Consider the following 19073-nt stretch of genomic DNA (forward strand, 5'->3'; position numbering starts at 1 on the left):
TATACCATAATTTAATTAAATAACCATTTTTGCTACTGTTGGAACACTTAAGCTACTCCTATTTTTTGCATTTATAAAGATTTACATTTAAGACTAATAGTGGCATTGGTGGTGATGAAATCTTTTCTTGGGGACTTCCTCAGCTAGACCTCAGGCTTCTCAATAAACAGAGGTATCATGATCCAAAATTGCTATGTGCTTAGGAGTCCTACTTCTAGAAGTGCTTCTCTGTTTGTGATGAAATATCAGTTTTATTCTTCTAGTTTCTAATCTGTTATGGACCAATTCTTTTTTAAAAACGTGAAAGGTGAAATGGAAAAATTAACTAGAGACGTATAAAATACAAGCCCACAACTTTTATTGTTAAGTTCAATAGACATGAGTCACTGCCAAATTGTTGTAAAAGTGCTTAAAGAGTTGCTCTTCCATTTTGGTATTTACCTTGTTGAGGACTGGTATACACCACAGGTTGTACCCTGGCACCAGCCCACAGATCACACTTTACATACACTTCTCCAGGATACCATATCCACCTGGTCTTCATCTCCTCTTGATGGTAACTGTCAGCCACTTTGTTCTCTACTTAGTTTCCTCCATTTTTAGCAATCTGTCAACTCATCCACCTTTTGTTACCACCTATACCTTTACTTCCCTTCTTAGTCCTGTTTTTAAATGTACTATCTCTTTCTACTCTCAGGATTCCTTTTATATTGATCTTTCTATGACAGCTTCTGATCTTCCCTCTGTCTTCATCCCTCACCAAGGTGGAAAGTCATACTCCTCCCATCTCACCTGGCCAAGGCTGGGCCTTAGGCTTCAATATTGTTTTTACCTGAGAACTCCTGGATTTGGGCAATCACAGAACCTCCTCTTAGTCTGAAGAGTCTTTCTCTAGCCTTGGTTTTACTGCCATTTTAAGATACTTCACCGTCTCCTTCAGTAGTTCTTGCTGCCCTAGCCCTCTGCCTTGGGCCATCAACTCTTAGCTATTTTCCTATTACAGACTTCTTTTCTAAACATGTGTGCATCTAACCCTTAATTTATCTTTCTGCTCTTGACTTTCTTATAACTTTCTCGACCTTTCCACTGTCATAACATAATCTCAAGCTTAACATTCTGTTGTCACTTGTATCTGCATATGATGAAAACTAAATACCCAACCACCTTAAACTGTGAATGGCATTTTGTTTTGTTACCTCAGATTCTCTCTGACAAAAGTAAACTTACAATCTTCTCATCTAAATGTTGCCCACTTCCCAAATTTCCCATCAATGAATTTGACACTATTTAAGTTCAAAATATCAAGGATAATCTAAATGGTAATTATTTTCAGTTTTCCAAGAAACTAATGGGGCAAGTGCAGGAAGTTAAAATGAAACTTGTTGGGCAGAATAGCTTCAGTCTGGCCCCTGTTTAAAAATCATTACACTTTACATGTATAAGGTACTTTCATCTCTCATTCGGTTTTTGCAACTTTGAGCGGTCGGTTAGGCATCTGTTATCGCCAGTCTACCCCTGGGGAAACTGAGGCTTAGAGTGATTTGCCCTAGGTGAAACAGTAAATAGTGACAGAGCTGGTCTTGAATCCAGATGTTCAGACTGTAGTCCAGTATGTATTAGATACCATCCAGGAAAGGGATCTTAGAATTATTGTAGTCCTTGGAAAACCTCACCCAGGTTCTTTCACAGTTCATTAGAAACAGAACAGAAAGTATAATGTTGCCCGTGAGGAAAACTTGTGAGATGTGTCATTCTCTTCCCCACAGCTCAGAAGGTTAACTGAGCTAGGAAAGGTCCAAGGGAAGACAAACTTTATAAGGGGTTGGGGTCAGTTTTATATGCGTATGGCCTAAAAAGCCTGGAACTCTTTAGTCGGGAAAGGAAGCCGAAGCATACATATGTATAAACAAAGTCTGTGATGCATTGAAGAGTAGAGATAATAAAAACACAGATTTATTCACCTAATCTCAATTTGAATGAACCCCTTGAATATTGAGGATTATCATAGAACAAAACGGAAATAAGAATTTGTATAAGGGGTATAAACATGGCATCCTTTATTCAAGTTGTATAGCTTCAAAGCAGATTTTTTTAAGGCTTTTAATAAATTCATGGATGTTAAAGCTGTAAATCTATTAAATAACCTGGATTCTTCCACAGCTATCATAACTGTCATGGTCTTCCATGCAAATGTCTCTTGTTGCCACCATTGAAGCAGAGGACTAGTGACATCCAAGGTGCCATTTCTCAGCTCATGTGTCCGTGAACCAAACTAAAGCAAACACACACACACCTCTTCTTTTCCCCCTGCATCGTTGAATCCACCTGTTCCCTTTGTCTGATACCACCAAATCTTTTATTGAGATGATTTGTGGGTCAACTTTTATAATCTCTTTTTCTGCTCATCTCCTAGCTTCCAGGGACTGCAGTCTTCGTGCATGTGGTTCCCTGGTAATTTTCATGTTGTTTGTGTCGGCCCCAGCACACTGCTGCCCCCAGAGCCTTTCAGTGAGGTTTTCATTGAATGGTCAAATGAAATGACCATTCTATTTGCTGTCTTTAGAATGTTCTGCCAGCTACACACTTTATACCTGTTAGCTCTCCTTTCACTCTCTTACAGGTCCCTTTTATTTTTCCTAGTCCCACCTTCCTCCTTCCTCTCTTTCCCACTTCTAGGTCTTGTTCAAGGTTCACTGAATCCTTGCATCAACCTCATTTTTGTTTACCATGCCATTCTTTTTATCTCCTTAAGTCAGGGTTTTCTGAACTTGACTGACTATTACAAACACTTGGGGGAGATTTAAAAAACACCAATCCTTCGGCCTTACCCCCAGAGATTCTGTTGTAGTTGGCCTGAGGTGTTAAAAACCCCACAGGCAGTTGTGCTGGGCGGCTCGGGCTGAACCATCGCCTTAAACCCAAGTGTGACTCACCTCCTAAGACCTTGCCGCCCTAAGTGTGGTCCGTGTACCAGCAGCGTCAGCGTCACCTGGAAGCTTGTTAGAAATGCAGATTCTCAGCCCCAGCCCAGACCTACTGAATCAGAATCTGCACTTCATCAAGGTCCCAGGTGATTTGTGTGCACACGAAAATGTGGGAAGTCCTGCTTTGAAACCTTCCCTGATTCCCTTCATCTGTTTTCCAACTGTTGCCACAGTCAGCCTTTCCTTTTAGAAACCTATGCTCATGCTGGCTGTTGAACCTCCTGGCTCAGCTTTTAGATTTAAAATTGAGAGTTTAGAATGTATGTTCTTTGGTACGTTTCAGATTCGTGTTGCCAAGATGTATTGAATTCCCACCTTCTGTAAGGCCCCGTGTCTAAGCAGGTGTCCTTGGGGTGCTCAGTGTGCAGCTCTTCTCTCTCTGACTCTAAGGCTGTGGCCTTTTCCTTGCCCTTCACTAGCCTGCTTCCCCAGCGTGTGGCTTTGATTGTTTTTTCCTTTCTGACCCTCGGCAGAGAGCTATTGCACATTGGAGGCTTTAGCAAGAACATTCACTTCCCCTTGGTCTGACTTCCCGTTAGAGCAAGACAGTTTGTCAAGACAGCCCTGCATGTGATAAAGTCTGGCGTGGGGGGACTAGAGGAGGCTGCTTGGCAGCTGAACTTAGCCCTGAGAGCGGGAAGCCTTTTTCCTGGAGGACAGGATATAGTTTGTTTAGGTTGGACCTTTTTTTTTTCTTACAGGAGGTAAGAGAGAGAGAGAAACAAGTAGAAACTTTGACCCAAATTATTTATAAATTCTGAGCTCCCACTCTCCATAGTGCTCTGCTTATTTATGAGCACATCCTGACATCACTTGCTCACCTCCAAGCTTCAGTTTTAAGCTTTCTCAGTGCAAGGGCCCCTTTCTGTTGCTTTGTTTTCTCTCAAGGGCTCACCTTGAGGCCCAACTGGGTCAGTGCAAAGTGGGGTAGATGTGGCAAGGCTGCTGACCCTGTTCTGAAGTCCTTGACCTCTGGCAGAATGGTACCTTGATAGCCTTTCTGAGATGAACGCAATCCTGAGATGGTTCACATGTAAACCCCAGTAATATGAAGCAGCTGAGATCTTCTTACCTTAATTTTCCAGAAGTGATTATGGTTGGGGAAGAAGCAGCATATCAAGCTATTTTTTAAAAGTTTATCAACCAGAATTTTTGGTGCAGAAGTTGCCACCGTTCTCCATTCTGACCCCCCACGTGGCAGGTGATCTTGCCACTGAAATAATTTCCTGCTTTTCCTGCTATTCTTCCCAAGCTCTCTGGAGAGTTTTATGAGAGGGTATTTACAACGCTTTTCTGTTTGGCACATTATTACAGGAATGCCTGTTATTCTTCTGTGTCTGGGTCATCACCTAATAAATTGGAGCACCGAGTCTCAGTGCTCTATATCAGTGAAGCTGGATAACTACATTGAGTAAATGGTGATTTGCCAAGATGAATTGAGGAGTGAGATTTGAGGGAAAGCTGGGTAGCTCATGTATTGAAAGCGTGATGGCGGCTGAGAGCATGGGGAGTCCGAGGGAGGGGCGGGGGGCCTTTCTAAGCCTGCCTACTTAGCGAGCTCAGCCTTTTTCCTCTTATCTTGCAGACCAGTTCCCCTCCCCACTCCGGGGTGTCCAGGCAGGTGCGGATCAAAGCTTCCCAGTCTGCGGGAGACATAAATACCATCTACCAGCCCCCTGAGCCCAGGAGCAGGCACCTCTCTGTCAGTGAGTATCTCACCCCTTTTTTCCTCTCATCTAATTTATCTGCCCATGTTTTTTTTTTTAATATTCTTTTAAAAAATTAATTATTATGAAACAGTCATCAAACGTTATTGACTGCTATGCTGTTCGGAATAGTCTTCCATGCTTTTCTTTGGGGAGAAGAAATAGACAAGTGACTGGGATGGAGTCCTGACCCTCCGGGAGCTCACACTCTCATGACGTGGTGGCGGAATCAGATTCCTTTTCAACAGCCCTGAAAAAGCGACCTCCTCAAACATCTGCGTGAAGACCTCCAGCAGCACTATGCCCTCATTTTTGACCATTCTTTCCCCAAAGGACTGGGGACTTATGAAGTTACGAATCAGGTCCAAGATTGAGTTTTGACATCAAACCTCTTGCTTGTGATTCCTGAGGAGTCCTAATGCTTCAAGGAAGGTGGAAAGAAGTTTCTCCAACGAAACTCCTGGAGAGTCAAACTAAGTTGTCTGGGAAGGACAGGAGACTGTTGACGTAGTAAATACAGTTGGCTCATTAGGAAGAAAGCAATGTAGCTGCTGCCAGGCCTCCCTAGGAAAGGAATCTAAATCAGGTCTGTGCATTATACCAGGCGATCCAGTTTTGCTCTGGATCCCATTTCCCACAGTCTGAGGAGAAAGCTCATTTCTTGAATTGTGCAGTTTGTTTCAAGAGGGAAGTCTGGCCTTAACAATAGTTGTGTTGAGGTTGCTGCCCTAACGTTGCTGAGACCCCTGCTGCTGTCCATACAGGTGCTGTCCATACAGGTGCTGTCCATACAGGTGCTGTCCATACAGGGTCTGTCCATACAGGGTCTGTCCATACAGGTAGAATTGCATCAAACTGAGCTGCTCTCTGGAGATCTTGAGCTGAGCTTGGGGAGGTCTGAGCATCAGTCCTGTCACTGAGCTTGTCTGGGAGTGATAAGCCTCCTCAGGGGGCAGCCGGAAGAATGTGTTGCTGAGGCACTGACTTTGCCTCACTGAGTAATTTCTGGAACCCTAGCAAGCACTGGTAGTAAGTGTTGCCAAGCTGAAAGTCTGTATATGTGTTTCATATTTCCCTAACATTGTGGATAATTGGTGGCTGCGTTTTCAATAAGCTGGTTGAGGAGAGAGCCAGCACCCCAACAAGGAAACCTTATCCAGAGTATCTCTGGCCCTAGAATCCAGGTGCCCTGGAACCTGGGAATCTCTGCTAGTTTGGCCCCTGTTCCAGAGCCCTTGTAGAGAGCAAGGGGCTGGAGGAGGGCAGCATTGCTCCTTTGCGGAGTAAGCCGTGAGGATGGACACAGGGCAGTGACTGGGCCTCCGGCTCCTAAGCAAGTGCCTGTGACTTGTGTGTGGAGGCTAAATGCTGGGCCCTCACTGTAGGGGCCGTATATGGAATTTCCTTGCCTGAGAGGGCTGAAATCTCACTGGGAGTAAGATTTCTATGAACGACTTCCTATCTATCTAGAGAATGGGCAACACAGCCTCCCAGCACACACAGATCCTGGGTTCCCTCAGTCAGCAAGCATTAGGTACCAGCCTTTGGGCTGGCATGAGTGCCATGGTGGAGGCACCTGGGAGGCTGAGGGTGGTGCGGGAGCACAGAGCAGGCAGTAACCAACGGCGCCCAGGACTTTGGGGAAAGGTTTCACTAAAGAGAGGGAACATCAGAGCTGACAAACGAAGGAAGATTTACTGAGCACAGGGACAGATACTCCGGGCACAGAAAAGGGCATCTGCCAGGCACGATCACAGAAGAAGGTGGTGGCTTCTGAGAACCCCAGGTGGTTTGGAATGGTGGGTTTGATGAGAGAAGTGGGCAGAGCCTGCCAGCCTTTCTAAAAGCTGGAAAATGGCAGAGATTATTTCTAACTGGAATGACCTGGGAAATGCATTCTGGGATTTTTAGAGATTATGGAGGATTTCCATAAGCAAGGATGAGGAGAGAGGGCATTTCAGTGATTTGCTGGTGGAGATCCTGCTTATCCTTCAGACTGGCTCGTGTATTGATATTTGGAGAAGTAGAGAAGGCTGGGAAAGAATGCCTGCCTTGGCTGGGGACCCTTGACTGCACGTGGGCTTGTTCGGTGGGCGGTGGGAAGCCACTGGGAATGGTGACCCCTTGTACCCATCTCTATTCTAATGCTTATCACATTGTCTTGTTATTGTATCCCTCTCCCTGTCAAACTGCATTTTTACTCATTTGTTCATTTATTCATTCAAGAAATAATTGCCAGAGTATCTGCTGTGTGCCAGAATCATGGGAAGCAAAACACACAGTTCTGTCCCTATGGCCCTTACACACCTGCAGGAGGTCAGACCTTATGTGTCATGATGTGACCCATCTATAATTACAGGCTGCGACCAGAAGGTGTGTGGTGCTGTGAGCACGTGTAACAGAAGGATGTGACCTGATTTCGGGGCCAGAGAAGCCTTAGGCTGTGACCCAGAGCATGAAGGGGAGTTACTCAAAGGGGATATAGGGAGGAGAGCTCCAGGCGGGAGAGCTACGCATGCAGAGGCCTCATGGCAGAGGGAGTGTGGTGTGTTTGAGAAACAGAAGGAAGCCCTGAGGGCTGGAGAGCTGAGAACAAGGGAAAGGAGGATGGGCTGAGGCTGGGGAGGGAGGCCGAGCCTTGGGGACCGTGATGAAGATTTTGATTCTTACGTTGAAAGCAGTGAAAATCCACCTTAGGATTTTTAAGTGGAGAGGAATGGGTGGCATATTCAGATTTGTATTTTGAAAAGATTGCTCCAGCTGCATACAGTGTGGAGAGCCGATCAAAGTGGGGCACCATGGATCCAAGGGAGAACCGTATTAGCTAATGCAGTGGTCCAGATGAAAGAAGACAGAAGCGTGGATTAGGCTAGTGAGGGTAGTGGAGAGAGGAAGGAACAGGTGGATTTGAGGCATTTAGAAGGTAAAGCCAACAGAACATGGCATCGTGGTCTGGGGACATGGCGGGGGTGGGGGCGGTCCCTGAGATCCTTTTAGGATCTGCAAGGTCAAAGCTATTTTCATGATAATACTAAGACATGATTTGGCTCTCACATATAAATAGTGGAATTTTCCAGAGGTTACCTGCCTGAGGTAATGTCATTGCTCTATGGCTAATGGAATGTGTACTTGTGTATTATTGTGTTTTAAAATTTTTTGACCCTTATTTCTAATACAATAAATATCAATTGATATAACCCCTATAAATAAAAGCTCTTTGGTGTCACAAATTTTAGAAGTGGAAAAGGGTTCTAAGTTCAAAAGGTTTACGAACCACTGTGGTATTGGATTGGATTTTCAGCAGGATGTAGGTTACTGGTTTGTGGATTTGGATAATTGGCAGTGCCTTCCACCAAGACAGAGACTAGAAGAGAGCCTGGTTTCAGGCACTGAGAAGGGCAGACCTAAAGTTTTAGACAGGTTGAATTGGTATAATTATGAATATTTTGGTATGATTATCGATTCACCAATAAACATATTAGTGTTTAAAAAAAAAAAAAAAAGAGACAGCCAAGAGGTGATAGCAGATGGGCAGCTAACTATACAGATTTCTAGCTCAGAGGGGAGAAAACCAGAGGTAGAAGAAACAATTGGAAATTGTCCAGTCGAAGCCATGGGCCCAGATGAGAGTTTCTAAACAGACTACAAAGTGAGATGAGAAGAGGGCCTGGGACTGAGCCTTAGAAATCCGGACAGTGGCCAATTAGAGGAGGATGAGCCTGCAAAGGACGCAGGAAAGGAGTGACCAGAGAAGTAGGAGGGAAGGTAAGAGAAGGTGGGAAGAAGGCGTTACATGGTACCAGCCAGGTTGGAAAGGACAGACCAAGAGTAAGAGACACAAACTTGTCATTTTCATCCACAAATGTCTGAGTGCTTGCTGTGCTGGTACAGGGTAAGGCCTTCTGGAATAGAAGGAAACAGAAAGAGAGAAGTCAAGGTTTAAGCATGAGGGACTAGGAGAAGTCCTAGCTCTACAAATGGGGTTAAACGAGAAGCCTTAGTGATTCAACCCCCCACCAGCAGGAGGGGGCTCTCTGCTCTCCTCCTCCACCAACATTACTGTACCTGTGCTCCCAGTGCATATGAGTGAAAGACTAAACACGCAGGTCATTCAGCTCCCACTGCAACATTTTCAGTAATGAGGAAGTGCAACGAAGCCCACCCCAATTTTAGACAGCTCTCTTTATTCGACGTTCATCCTTATTTTGAATTGAAATTCTGCCTTCTCTCACTTTACGCATTGACTCTAGTACTGCTCTCTTGAGCAACACAGATAACATCTTTCATATGACAGTTTTTCAGATATTTGAAACCAGCTATCCTGTTCACCTTTTGTTTTTTCCATCATAATATACATACCTTGAATTCCAGTTTTTTTTCAAGCCAGTTAGTCTGCTAAAAATAAAATAAAAATATAAATAAATAAATAAATAAATAAATAAAACCTACTAGGGAATGTGTTAACCCAAAAGAGAGACCCCTGTAGGAAGATCTCCAGACAAGGCAAATGGAATTTCCCTACGCGAATTTACCCTTCCTTGTGTCTTTGCCTGTAGAAATTCTATCACCTGTGAAGCTGAGCTCAAGCACTATTTCTTCCATAATGCAGTGGGTGGTGCCCTTAAGCCATCAATTAAAGGACTTGTCCCTGCCACATCTGACTCCCATTTGGTCTAGTGTATCTTAAGTCCTTCGCCTCGGTTCTTATTCCATCTTGCTCCTCGTCCTGCCACTGCGTCCCACAGTGGGGCAAGCCAGATTGCCCCACTAAGGAATGGGTAGCTGATGAGTAGAGGCAATCAGTTCTTTCAAGGGGTTTGGCCATAAAAGAAAAAAAGAGGTGGGCAGAAATAAGGTCAGGATATTTTTTAGGCTAGAGATCTGAGCATGTTTATCAAGGGAGGCACAAAGACAGCTGAAAAGGAGGTTGAAGGTGGTGAAGAGGGGACCATAGGGGAGCTGACTCCTGCTGGGGGTGAAGTGGGGAGTCCAGGCAGAGGGCTTATAGTGCCTTGGTAAGGAGGAGGGCAGCCCTCTTCCTCTGAGAGCAGAGGAGGAAAAACTCAGGCAGAGGAAAAAAAGGAATGTTGAAAGGATGAGATGACTTACAGTGACACCCAGGCAGTAACAAGTTAGAGAGCTATACACAGTGCAAACCTCCAGTCCTGGTACAGATATGCAAGAGTGGAAACCAGGACTGCAGAGGTAGTGACCACATACATGGAAACAAAAAGGTCAGCTTCCTTCACTGCACAGGTTTTTTTCTCCTTCTTGCTAAAAATTCTTCTGTGATACTAGATGAGACCAGAAACTGTTCAGTGGTGGTCACAACTTCAAAATAAAATGGGAGTTTTGAAAGTTGAAACACAGGATGTTCTCAAGGTCTTACGAGATGAAAATATTGAGAAGCTCTGTTCTGCACAACCTGGTCCAGTGCGAGGATGTTGAAGAAGAAAAAAAGATTTGATTCTTCCCCTCATCAGCTCCCTAAGAGAGAACAAGGTTTAGAGAAAATAGTCTATGGCCGAAAAAAGCTCTCTCTTTGTACTTGCAATGACCTGCACGTTAACACTGACCCAAAGCCCTAGAACTAGCTCCCTGTGGAGGCAACTTCCCGACTGCATCAGCTTCCTGACAGGAGTCTCCTATGAGAAGAGCTAGAGTCTGAGAACCTAGCTTTCAGCTTTGAGTCAGAAGACAGAGCAGAAGAATCAACCGTATCCTAGGGTAAGGGTTTTGCTGCCCCAGATCAAGGAGGCAAGCAGAGAGCCAGCAAGCCCTAGAGGAATGCAGACAGCTGGCAGCTGAAATCCTTGTTCAGAAGAGAGCCTTCTGAGCACAGGATTACTACTCTGTTCTTTTACTTCCGCTGGTGCTGAGAGGGGGCCCCTTGGTATAAGTGGCCTGATGAGACTAGAGCAAGATCAGGCTGGAATGCCAGGGAAGGGTGGCCCAGAGAAGCTGCCTGCCTTCTGAGACCTAGGATGAGCGGTGTCTTGCATAGCACTGTGTTCGTGCCGTCTGGCTCACTGTTGTCCCTGCTGGTAAATATGTGAGGATCAGTGGTCTTACAGTTCAGTATCCTGTCCTATTCAGGTCCCTGTCTCGCTCGTTCTCAGATGCTGTTGTGTGTCTCATTAGCCCCTAATTTCTGAAATGAAGATAAAAACAAAACTGAAAATGCTCTGGAGCAGTTCTGCCAACTCCTGGTTTTTCCATTCGCTTCCTCTGATAGCCATTGGTTTGGGGAGACTTCCCTTTCCTGCCCCAAGCTGTGGGCCTGTGCACAATAGCCCCTGGCCCATTGCCCATCAGATAACAAGGCTGGCTCTCCGCAGGCAGCAATGTGTATTGGAAAAAGTGAAAGTCTCTGGCTGGAAATAAAAGCTCAGAAAACCTTTGCTGTTTTCCCCCAGCCCCTCCTGGGTCTGTAGTGCTGGCCTCATGTGAGCTAGTCCCATCCCACCTGCAAAACCAGGGGAGAGTTCAGTGGCAGCCGGTGAAGGAGAGAATGGGTGTTGAGGGGCCAGGGATCTTTTATGCCGGGGAAGTCTCACCCTAGATGCTCCGTGTAACAGATCGAGGGTAGTTCAGCCTACCTGGGGGTAGTTTGGACCAGTGTGTCGGATATCATCAATACGTAAGAGTTTTTCTTCCTCTCTCATCAGTTCCTCACAAGAGACATTTTTTGTTTGTTGTAGGTCAAATATGTAATACCTTTTCTCTCCAGAATGTACTGGTCAGGGTTCAGTTGCACAGAACAGAATCCACTCGGACTAGTTTCAGGAAGAGGCATTTGGTGCACATTCTGGCTGTAAAATCATGAAGAGTGAGAAACAGACTAAGTCTAAAGACACACTGCAGAGCTCCTCTTCCTTCTGTAATGAGGAAGGCACCAGATCCAGAAGCACAGGGCACCTCTGCTCTGTCCACACACCACTTACACAGGGATACCTGCACCTGTGTCTTGACATCAGGAAAACTAGAGATCAGGTGTGGGGCCTCTGCTAGTGCTGCAGCAGAAAAACCAAGGCTTCCAGGACTGTGCCCAGGAACAGCAGGAAGCCATCCAGATCTCACACAAGTGTATCTGACTGGCTGAACCGAAAGGAGGTCTTAGAATAGCTTTTAGCTGATTAACTTCTGAAGTGCTGGAAGGCACACTAGAAGGGTAGAATGGCTCTTGAGTCTATCTAACCCATTATATCTGCTACACAGAGCGAAGGGAACGAATGGAATTCTACTGAGTTCCTACCACGTGTATGTGTACCTGTGCTACCACATTTCATTTATAATTTCCAAAAACGGTTATGAGGTAGATAGTTGTTCCCATTTTTGAAATGAGGAAATTTAGATGAGAGTTTAAATCATTCAGCTAATAAGTGAAAGCCTGATTTGAACCTCTGTTTATCTAATTTTCAAGCCTAGGCTTTTCTTACTATACCTTGCTCACCTTTTTAGGTCGCTTCTGCTGCTGACAAATGTTGCCAGCATAGGGATTGGATTTCCATAGAACCTGTGGGCTACTAGAATGTTTTCCAAAGCCGGAAGTGGGAAGTAGGCACTGGGCTAATGTTTGTAAGCCATGTGTTAAAAAAGTGCTCTGTGCTTTGGGGCATGCTAGGGCTTAAGAAAACCATCTTTTTTTTCATGGTTACACTGGCATTTTGTGCTACAGTGGCAAGGGAAATGGCCAGCTGCATGGATCTTTGACATCTGGCCCTCTGAAAAATGGAGTAGCTTTCTTGTTCGATTTCCCCTTACCTCCATCTTGTCATTGCCTTCGAGCCCTCTGTTGGCCAGATGGCATCTTGCATCCAACTCACAAGTGGTCACTGACAGAACAACTCTGAATTTGAGCTGCATGAGACATGGCACTGTGTTGCCCTTGTGCTGTCAAGAAACCCCCATATTTGCCTCCCTCCTGCTCCTTGCAGAAAGGCTGTCACATTTCCCCAGGGGGGGGATCCCGGTGGGAACCCCCCCCCCCCACCGTTTGGATTGCTTATGGGGAACGTATGAGCAGCATGGCTGCCCCTTTTGGAAATAAACTGTGGTCTCAAAATTGCCGTGGCTGAAATATACTGGGAGTCACAAGGCCTGTTTTCTAGATGCAGCACCACCCTTAAGACACTACATGACTTTGGGCCTTGGCTTCCCCTTCTGCACACTGTGGATGATGATAATGCACCTCCGCTGTAGGAGTGTTGTGAGAATTAAAGACAAGGTAACAGAGTATAAAAGAGAAAAGAAGGACTTCCCTGGCGGTCTAATGGTTAAGACTGTGCTTCCACTGCATGGGCGAGGGTTCGATCCCTGGTCGGGGAACTAAGACCCCGCATGCTGTGCAGGTGGCCAGGGGCTTGTGGGGGGGGGCGGAGAAAGAAAAGAAAAATTGCCTTGGCTGATTTCATTGCTCTGTTAGTTCATGGCATAACATCCCTAAATTTATACTCTGAGCAGCATCAGTTTCTGCCAGGGCTTAGAAAACGTGGACAAACAGACTCTTTCCTCCATGGGCTGTTTGAGATCATTTGAAAGGCATGGTTCAGGTACCTCCTTATTCTCAGAATTGGTAGCCTCTACCCTGTGAGTGAGGTGTTGCAAGTGGAAATCCAGCATAATTCTATGCCTGTTTTTAGAGCAGTTTGGTTTCTGGCCTCTGCCCTTGAGTCAAGTGGGGAAGCCAGACTACCAAGAGCCTCAGGTTAGCCTTCCCACCCAAGATCGTGTCAGTGGTTCTTGGAGAGAGTATGGGTTGATGCCTCCAACAAGAGATTGGAGCACCAAGTGCTCTTGGTGGTGAATTCATTAACGTAGCATCCCTACAAACCGCGTGATCCTTGTATTCTGAACGACGGACTTCGTGTAGAAGAATGAAGGAGTCAGTTTCTTGAAGGACATTGAAAATAATAGTTTAAAACATCTTAAAGCCTATCTTTCAAAGAGCAACCCTACCCACCATTCTTTAACTTTTCTCTTAAGTATTTTTCTTCCTTCTTGGGGTCCTTGGATTAGGGGGGGGAGCTGCCTGGCTCAGGAAATTTCCTTGAACCTCAGCACTTTGTTAGGCCCTCCCTCTCCTCCAGGATGTTCAAAGAGCCAAACCAGCTCTCCACCACCAAGCAGATGCTTGGTCTGAGCTGGCCCCAGGTCTGCTCCTCTCAGGCTGCAGGTCCTGGCTCTGCAGTCAAAGGTCATGTTTCTGTGCTCTAGGCTCCCAGAACCCTGGCCGAAGCTCGCCTCCCCCTGGCTACGTGCCTGAGCGGCAGCAGCGGATTGCCCGACAGGGGTCCTACACCAGCATCAACAGCGAGGGGGAGTTCATCCCAGAGACCAGCGAGCAGTGCGTGAGTATAGTCTGGGGATGGGGGTTTGGGGGCTGGGGTGTGTCTTGGGACGTGTCGGACCAAGCTTAGCAGGGGGAGTTCTCAGTGGGCATGGTGTGGAGGTGAGGGACTTGAGTCCTATCCAGTAGCTTTTTTGTAAACCAGGCCTGCCCAAATATGAATTTTTCCTTTCTAGGGGCCAAATATCAATTCCTACCAAAGACAGAATCTAAGCTACCTAGCCTCCTTGGTGCTGGATGTGCATTTGGCAGATTTTTCCTCTTCCGTGGTCCTCTCACTGGTCTCCCTGCAGAACACCACTCCGCTGTTTGTATACTTCCTTACAACAACCTGTCATTTCAGCAGAGTTTTAACATGTGACCAGTCCTAAACAGACAGATTTTGTTTTTCATTTCAACCAGATTTTAGTTTTGATATTTCTTTTTTTTTTTTTTTTTAGTTTTGATATTTCTTAATGAAAGGTAACGAGTATACCAGTCCAAAGTAGGACTGGCTCCTTTGGGTGGACTTTTATGATAGTAGACAGCTGTATTAGTTATCTATTGCTAAATAAAACAACAACAAACTTAGCAGCTTAAAACAGCAGACATTTATTATTTTACAGTTTCCTTGGGTCCAGAATCCAGGCATGACTTAGCTGGGTTCTCCACTCAGGGTCACACGAGGCTGCACTCAAGTGTCAGCCAGGCTGCATTTCTTTCTGAAGCTTGGGGTTCCCTTCCAGGTTCACATGGTTGTTGGCAGAATTCAGTTTCTTGTGGTTGTAGCACTGTGGTCCCTGTTTTCTTGCTGGCTGTCGGCCAGGGGCCACTCTGAGCTCCTAGAAGCCACTTGCAGTTCCTTGCCATGTGGCCCTCTCAAAATATGGTAGCTTCTTCAAGGCCAGCAGAAGAATCTCTTGCTCTAGTCTGCAAAGATGAAGTCTCGGGCTTCCCTGGTGGCGCAGTGGTTAAGAATCCGCCTGCCAATGCAGGGGACTCGGGTTTGAGCCCTGGTCCGGGAAGATCCCACATGCCGCCGAGCAACTAAGCCCGTGAGCCACAGCTACTGAGCCTGCACTCTAAAGCCCGGGAGCCACAACTACTGAGCCCGTGTGCCACAACTACTGAAGCCCACACTCCTAGAGCCCATGCTCCACAACAAGAGAAGCCGCACTGAGAAGCCCACACACTGCAACAAAAGGGTAGCCCCCGCTCACTGCAACTAGAGAAAGCCCGCACGCAGCAACGAAAATCCAATGCAGCCAAAAATAAATTAATTAATTAAAAAAAAAAAAAGATGAAGTCTCATATAATGTAACACAATTATGGGAATGAATATCCTATCCTCTTTGCCATTGTCTATTGACTAGAAGCAAATTACAAGTTCTACCTATACTCAAGGGTCGGGGGCTATGCAAGGCTTTGACTTACTGGGATGGGGTGGAGTGGGGACATCCTAGGGTGCGTCTACCACAATGGCTTACCCATTTTAATGGCTAGCTTTTTTAACTTGTGGCCCACTTGATGAAAATGGCACTTTGGCTTAGTGAATTCAGCAAGAATGAGATCTCTGGCTTCATTCTGAAGTTTTTTCAGTGAGCTTTGATTGCAAGAAAAAGATCTGTCTTACAAACTTTTGGGATTTGATCTTGAAAGGGGAAATTTCTTAAGGGTAAAAGCATCCAGTAGAAGGCCAGCACCATCACATGGGGGATTTTACCAAAAAAACCTGATTCTTATAACTTCTTTTTCCTAAAACTGATTCTTACAACTTTTCTTTCCCCTCAGTAGCTAATCTCTGTATAGCATTGTTCAAACTATATAGGCTATGAGAAGCATTTTTACACTGCCTCTTCTCTCTTCTACAGTCCTGCCTTCCAGATAAATTTAGGTTTATAACAGTGACCTAGAGTGCTTTTAGCTGCAGAGTCCCTTCTTGGATGTCTTACTGACCATCCTTTCCATTTTCTCTAACCAGAGTGCTTCCGGACATCAGCTGTACTAGGGGTGACTTTGCTAATGAGTTTGATTGCCTTTGCTCTCTATCCCTCTCCATGGTCCTATATCCTGGTCCTTTTACTTCTTTACCTGCCTGGCCCTGGAAGGCATGGGAGTATTAGACTTGTAGTGAGGATAGACTTTTAGAAAGAGGCCAAGGAAGGTGGCAGCAGGAGAATGCATAGGTCCTTCCCCAGTGCCCGCCTCTTTAGCTGAAGAGAATTGCTGCTGCTAATGGACCATTCAAGATAAATCCACTTAACAGAGACCAAAACAGCATAGTATATAGTGAAAGAATATCCAACTGGGACTTTCTTGAAAAATGAAACTAAGATAACTTTATTTTGTTTTTTCTTTAATCAGATTTGAGTAATAGTTGCATCTATTTGCTCATTTTTAGAATGAACAAAGCATGATTCAGGCTAATTTTTTTTGGCTTAATTTTTCTAACAAAAATTTTACTAGCACAACATAACTTCCTTCACTTCCTCTTTGACTTCGGCAGCACTGTCCTAAAGAGGCTCCTTTTTTTTTTTTTACAGAAGCCTTCACGGGGTTCAGTGTATTTTCCAAAGGCCTCTCTTGAACCTTTGGTATTCTTCCTCCTTCATCACACCTGTCATGTTGTTATACTTGCTCATTCTCTCTTCTTCTGTTTTCTGATCTAACTTTGCCAAATATGCACTTTATGGTTTGGGAGCAATTCTTTCCCGTGTTGGTTTTATCCTCTTGGGGAAATTCTATATCCTTAGCAAGATTTTGGGGATTTTACTTTGCAATTAATTTGCCTTGATTGGCAGTTAAAAAAAAATCATATATGACAATATATGAGTGACAATATAGGTGAGATGGACTCCAGCATTAAATGGGAAGAGATAACCTATTTTATGAAAGTTGTTCATGAATTTTCATAGTTCTGATCCTTTGCTTCCCTATGTAATGTTTAACTTTGGATCTCAGATAATAAATTCTCTGATAGTGAATACCCCCCGTAGGCAAAATAAAGGGGAGATTAGTTGGAGAAAAAGCTAATCTGAAGGCTTTTTGTTACTGCATTTGACCAAGGGCCAGAGAAACATTTTAACTTACATAGATACTTACTGGCTCTGCATGAGAACCAGGAACTGGGAAATTTTTGTTCTGTGTCAGCTGTGTACTAACTAGTTTCATGACTTCAGACAATTCTCCTAACCTTTCTAGACCTGCAGTGGCTTGTCTGTGAAATGAGGGCAATACAATTATAAATTGTGGAGTGTAAACAGAAGCATTATGGTCCCACCCAAATGCAATGGAAGCCTCTGCAGGGTAGGAGCATCTCCAGCACCAGGCTCCAGCGCTCACAAGCCAAGAAAATGCCAACAAGAGCAGCAGCGTCTCTGCTCTGCTCTCCTGGCAGAGCTCCTTGGGATGCCAGCCAGGCATTTTTCTCACTCCTGGAAACTTGCCTTTCAGACTGCGGGGGAGGATGGTACCTTCCTAACCATTCTTCCAACTGCCCTGGCGGAGAAAGGGCACTTTCATATTTTGGAAAAGAAAAAGGACCATTTGCTGGCCTTGGCAGGGATTGGGGCTGGGGTTCTATTGTATGACTTGCCTTGCAGATGCTGGATCCCCTGAGCAGTGCTGAAAATTCCTTGTCAGGAAGCTGCCAGTCCTTGGACAGGTCCGCAGACAGGTATGAGACTGCGGCTGGTTCGGGGGTTAGTGCATAGGCACTTTTGGAACTGATGAGCTGAGGAAATAGAGTCAGCTAGTTTGTGTGTCCCTGAACTACACACTGGTCTGCAGGCCCATGGTTAAAACGTCACGCTTCTGGGAAAGAAACCTCTCGCTAGCATTCCTAGCCCTCTCAATTTTCCAAACAGGGAGAATGTTATGTTTGTATAATTAGATGAATGTAATAGGTTATAATAGAAGCTCACATGTATTAAATGCTTGCTCTGTTGTTCCAAGCACTTTACATGTTTTGACTTCCCACATAACACATGCTGCCCTTGTACCCTTAGCCTCATTGCTGAGATCTGGACGACCTTCAATGCTTGGGGGACAAAACTGAATTATCACCTTTGGGTTTACTTTCTTTTTTTTTTCTCCAAGTCTTTCTGGTGGAATAAGAAACTGGGATATAAAAACCAGAAAACAAGATACTCAGACTGCCTAGCTTACCACACTGCATGCTTGGTGTGTAATCTCGTTCTTACACTTTGGGAGGGAACAAGCGTCATCCTTTACACACCACATGGTTCTGTGGAGCTGGTTTGCCCGTCAGCGGGGGTGTTGGAGGTGGCTTTGGCATTGATGTAGGCAGTCTCTCTCCTTGACCTTACTATGCCCAAGAGCACATTTTGACCACATCCGGCTGGGCTTAGGACTGTGGTCAGAGGCTAAGGAACAGTTCTGGGGATTTTCTTTTCTTTGTGTAACTGATTAATTGCTCACATGGGTCATCACCCTGTGACCGTGGCCAGATCTGTACCGTGTCTCTCCTAACAGACCTGTGAGCTGGTGAGCGTGGTCTCCCTTCTCGGTATCATAGAACAGTCACAGTTGCTTGTTGGCATCCAATCTGCAGCCTTATTTTAGGCTTGCTTTCCAACCAAAAGAGTAAGAAGGCACAGGTGAAAGTGCCAGAGTTGCTGCTGCAAACTGAGGGCTCTGCCAGGACAGGAACTGACTCTGGCTTTGAACTCTCTTCTAAGCTTTGTGGCCACGCTGGCGGGGGAGGGGAGCTGTGGGACAGGACCACAGAAGGTCTAGCAGTTGGGAAGTAGGGGACAGCCCCTGCATCACTGCCTTGAGAGTTTCTGACCTATGACCTTTTCAAAAGGCACTCTCACATGAGGGAAAGAACCGTTCAGGTGGATGCTGGGAAAGATAATTCACTTGATTCTTGAATTTTTCCTCTGTCCCTCCAATGCTTTGTTTTCTTCTCCTTGGGAGTCAGACTCAGTGACCTGGACTTCACTTCCTTGAGGGCCAGCATAACCTAAGGTCAGAGCTTTCATCTTCCCTTCATGGGATCTGCAGCCATATAGACCCAGCTCCACCAAATAC

The 19073-nt window shown here is 45.4% G+C and overlaps 1 protein-coding gene across 3 annotated transcripts in view; it reads left to right on the forward strand.

Annotated features, from left to right (window-relative positions):
- The window catches only part of MAP3K3 (mitogen-activated protein kinase kinase kinase 3), a 60725-nt gene that overhangs the window by 34397 nt on the left and 7255 nt on the right, over nt 1-19073 (forward strand). For all 3 annotated transcript variants that reach the window (XM_057536207.1, XM_057536205.1, XM_057536206.1), the window contains 3 exons: nt 4570-4690; nt 13907-14040; nt 17621-17694. In XM_057536207.1, coding sequence (XP_057392190.1) covers nt 4570-4690; nt 13907-14040; nt 17621-17694 — 329 coding nt within the window. The remainder of the gene's footprint in view (nt 1-4569; nt 4691-13906; nt 14041-17620; nt 17695-19073) is intronic.

The sequence above is a fragment of the Balaenoptera acutorostrata genome, chromosome 20, assembly GCF_949987535.1.
Source record: "Balaenoptera acutorostrata chromosome 20, mBalAcu1.1, whole genome shotgun sequence".
NCBI lineage: Eukaryota > Metazoa > Chordata > Mammalia > Artiodactyla > Balaenopteridae > Balaenoptera > Balaenoptera acutorostrata.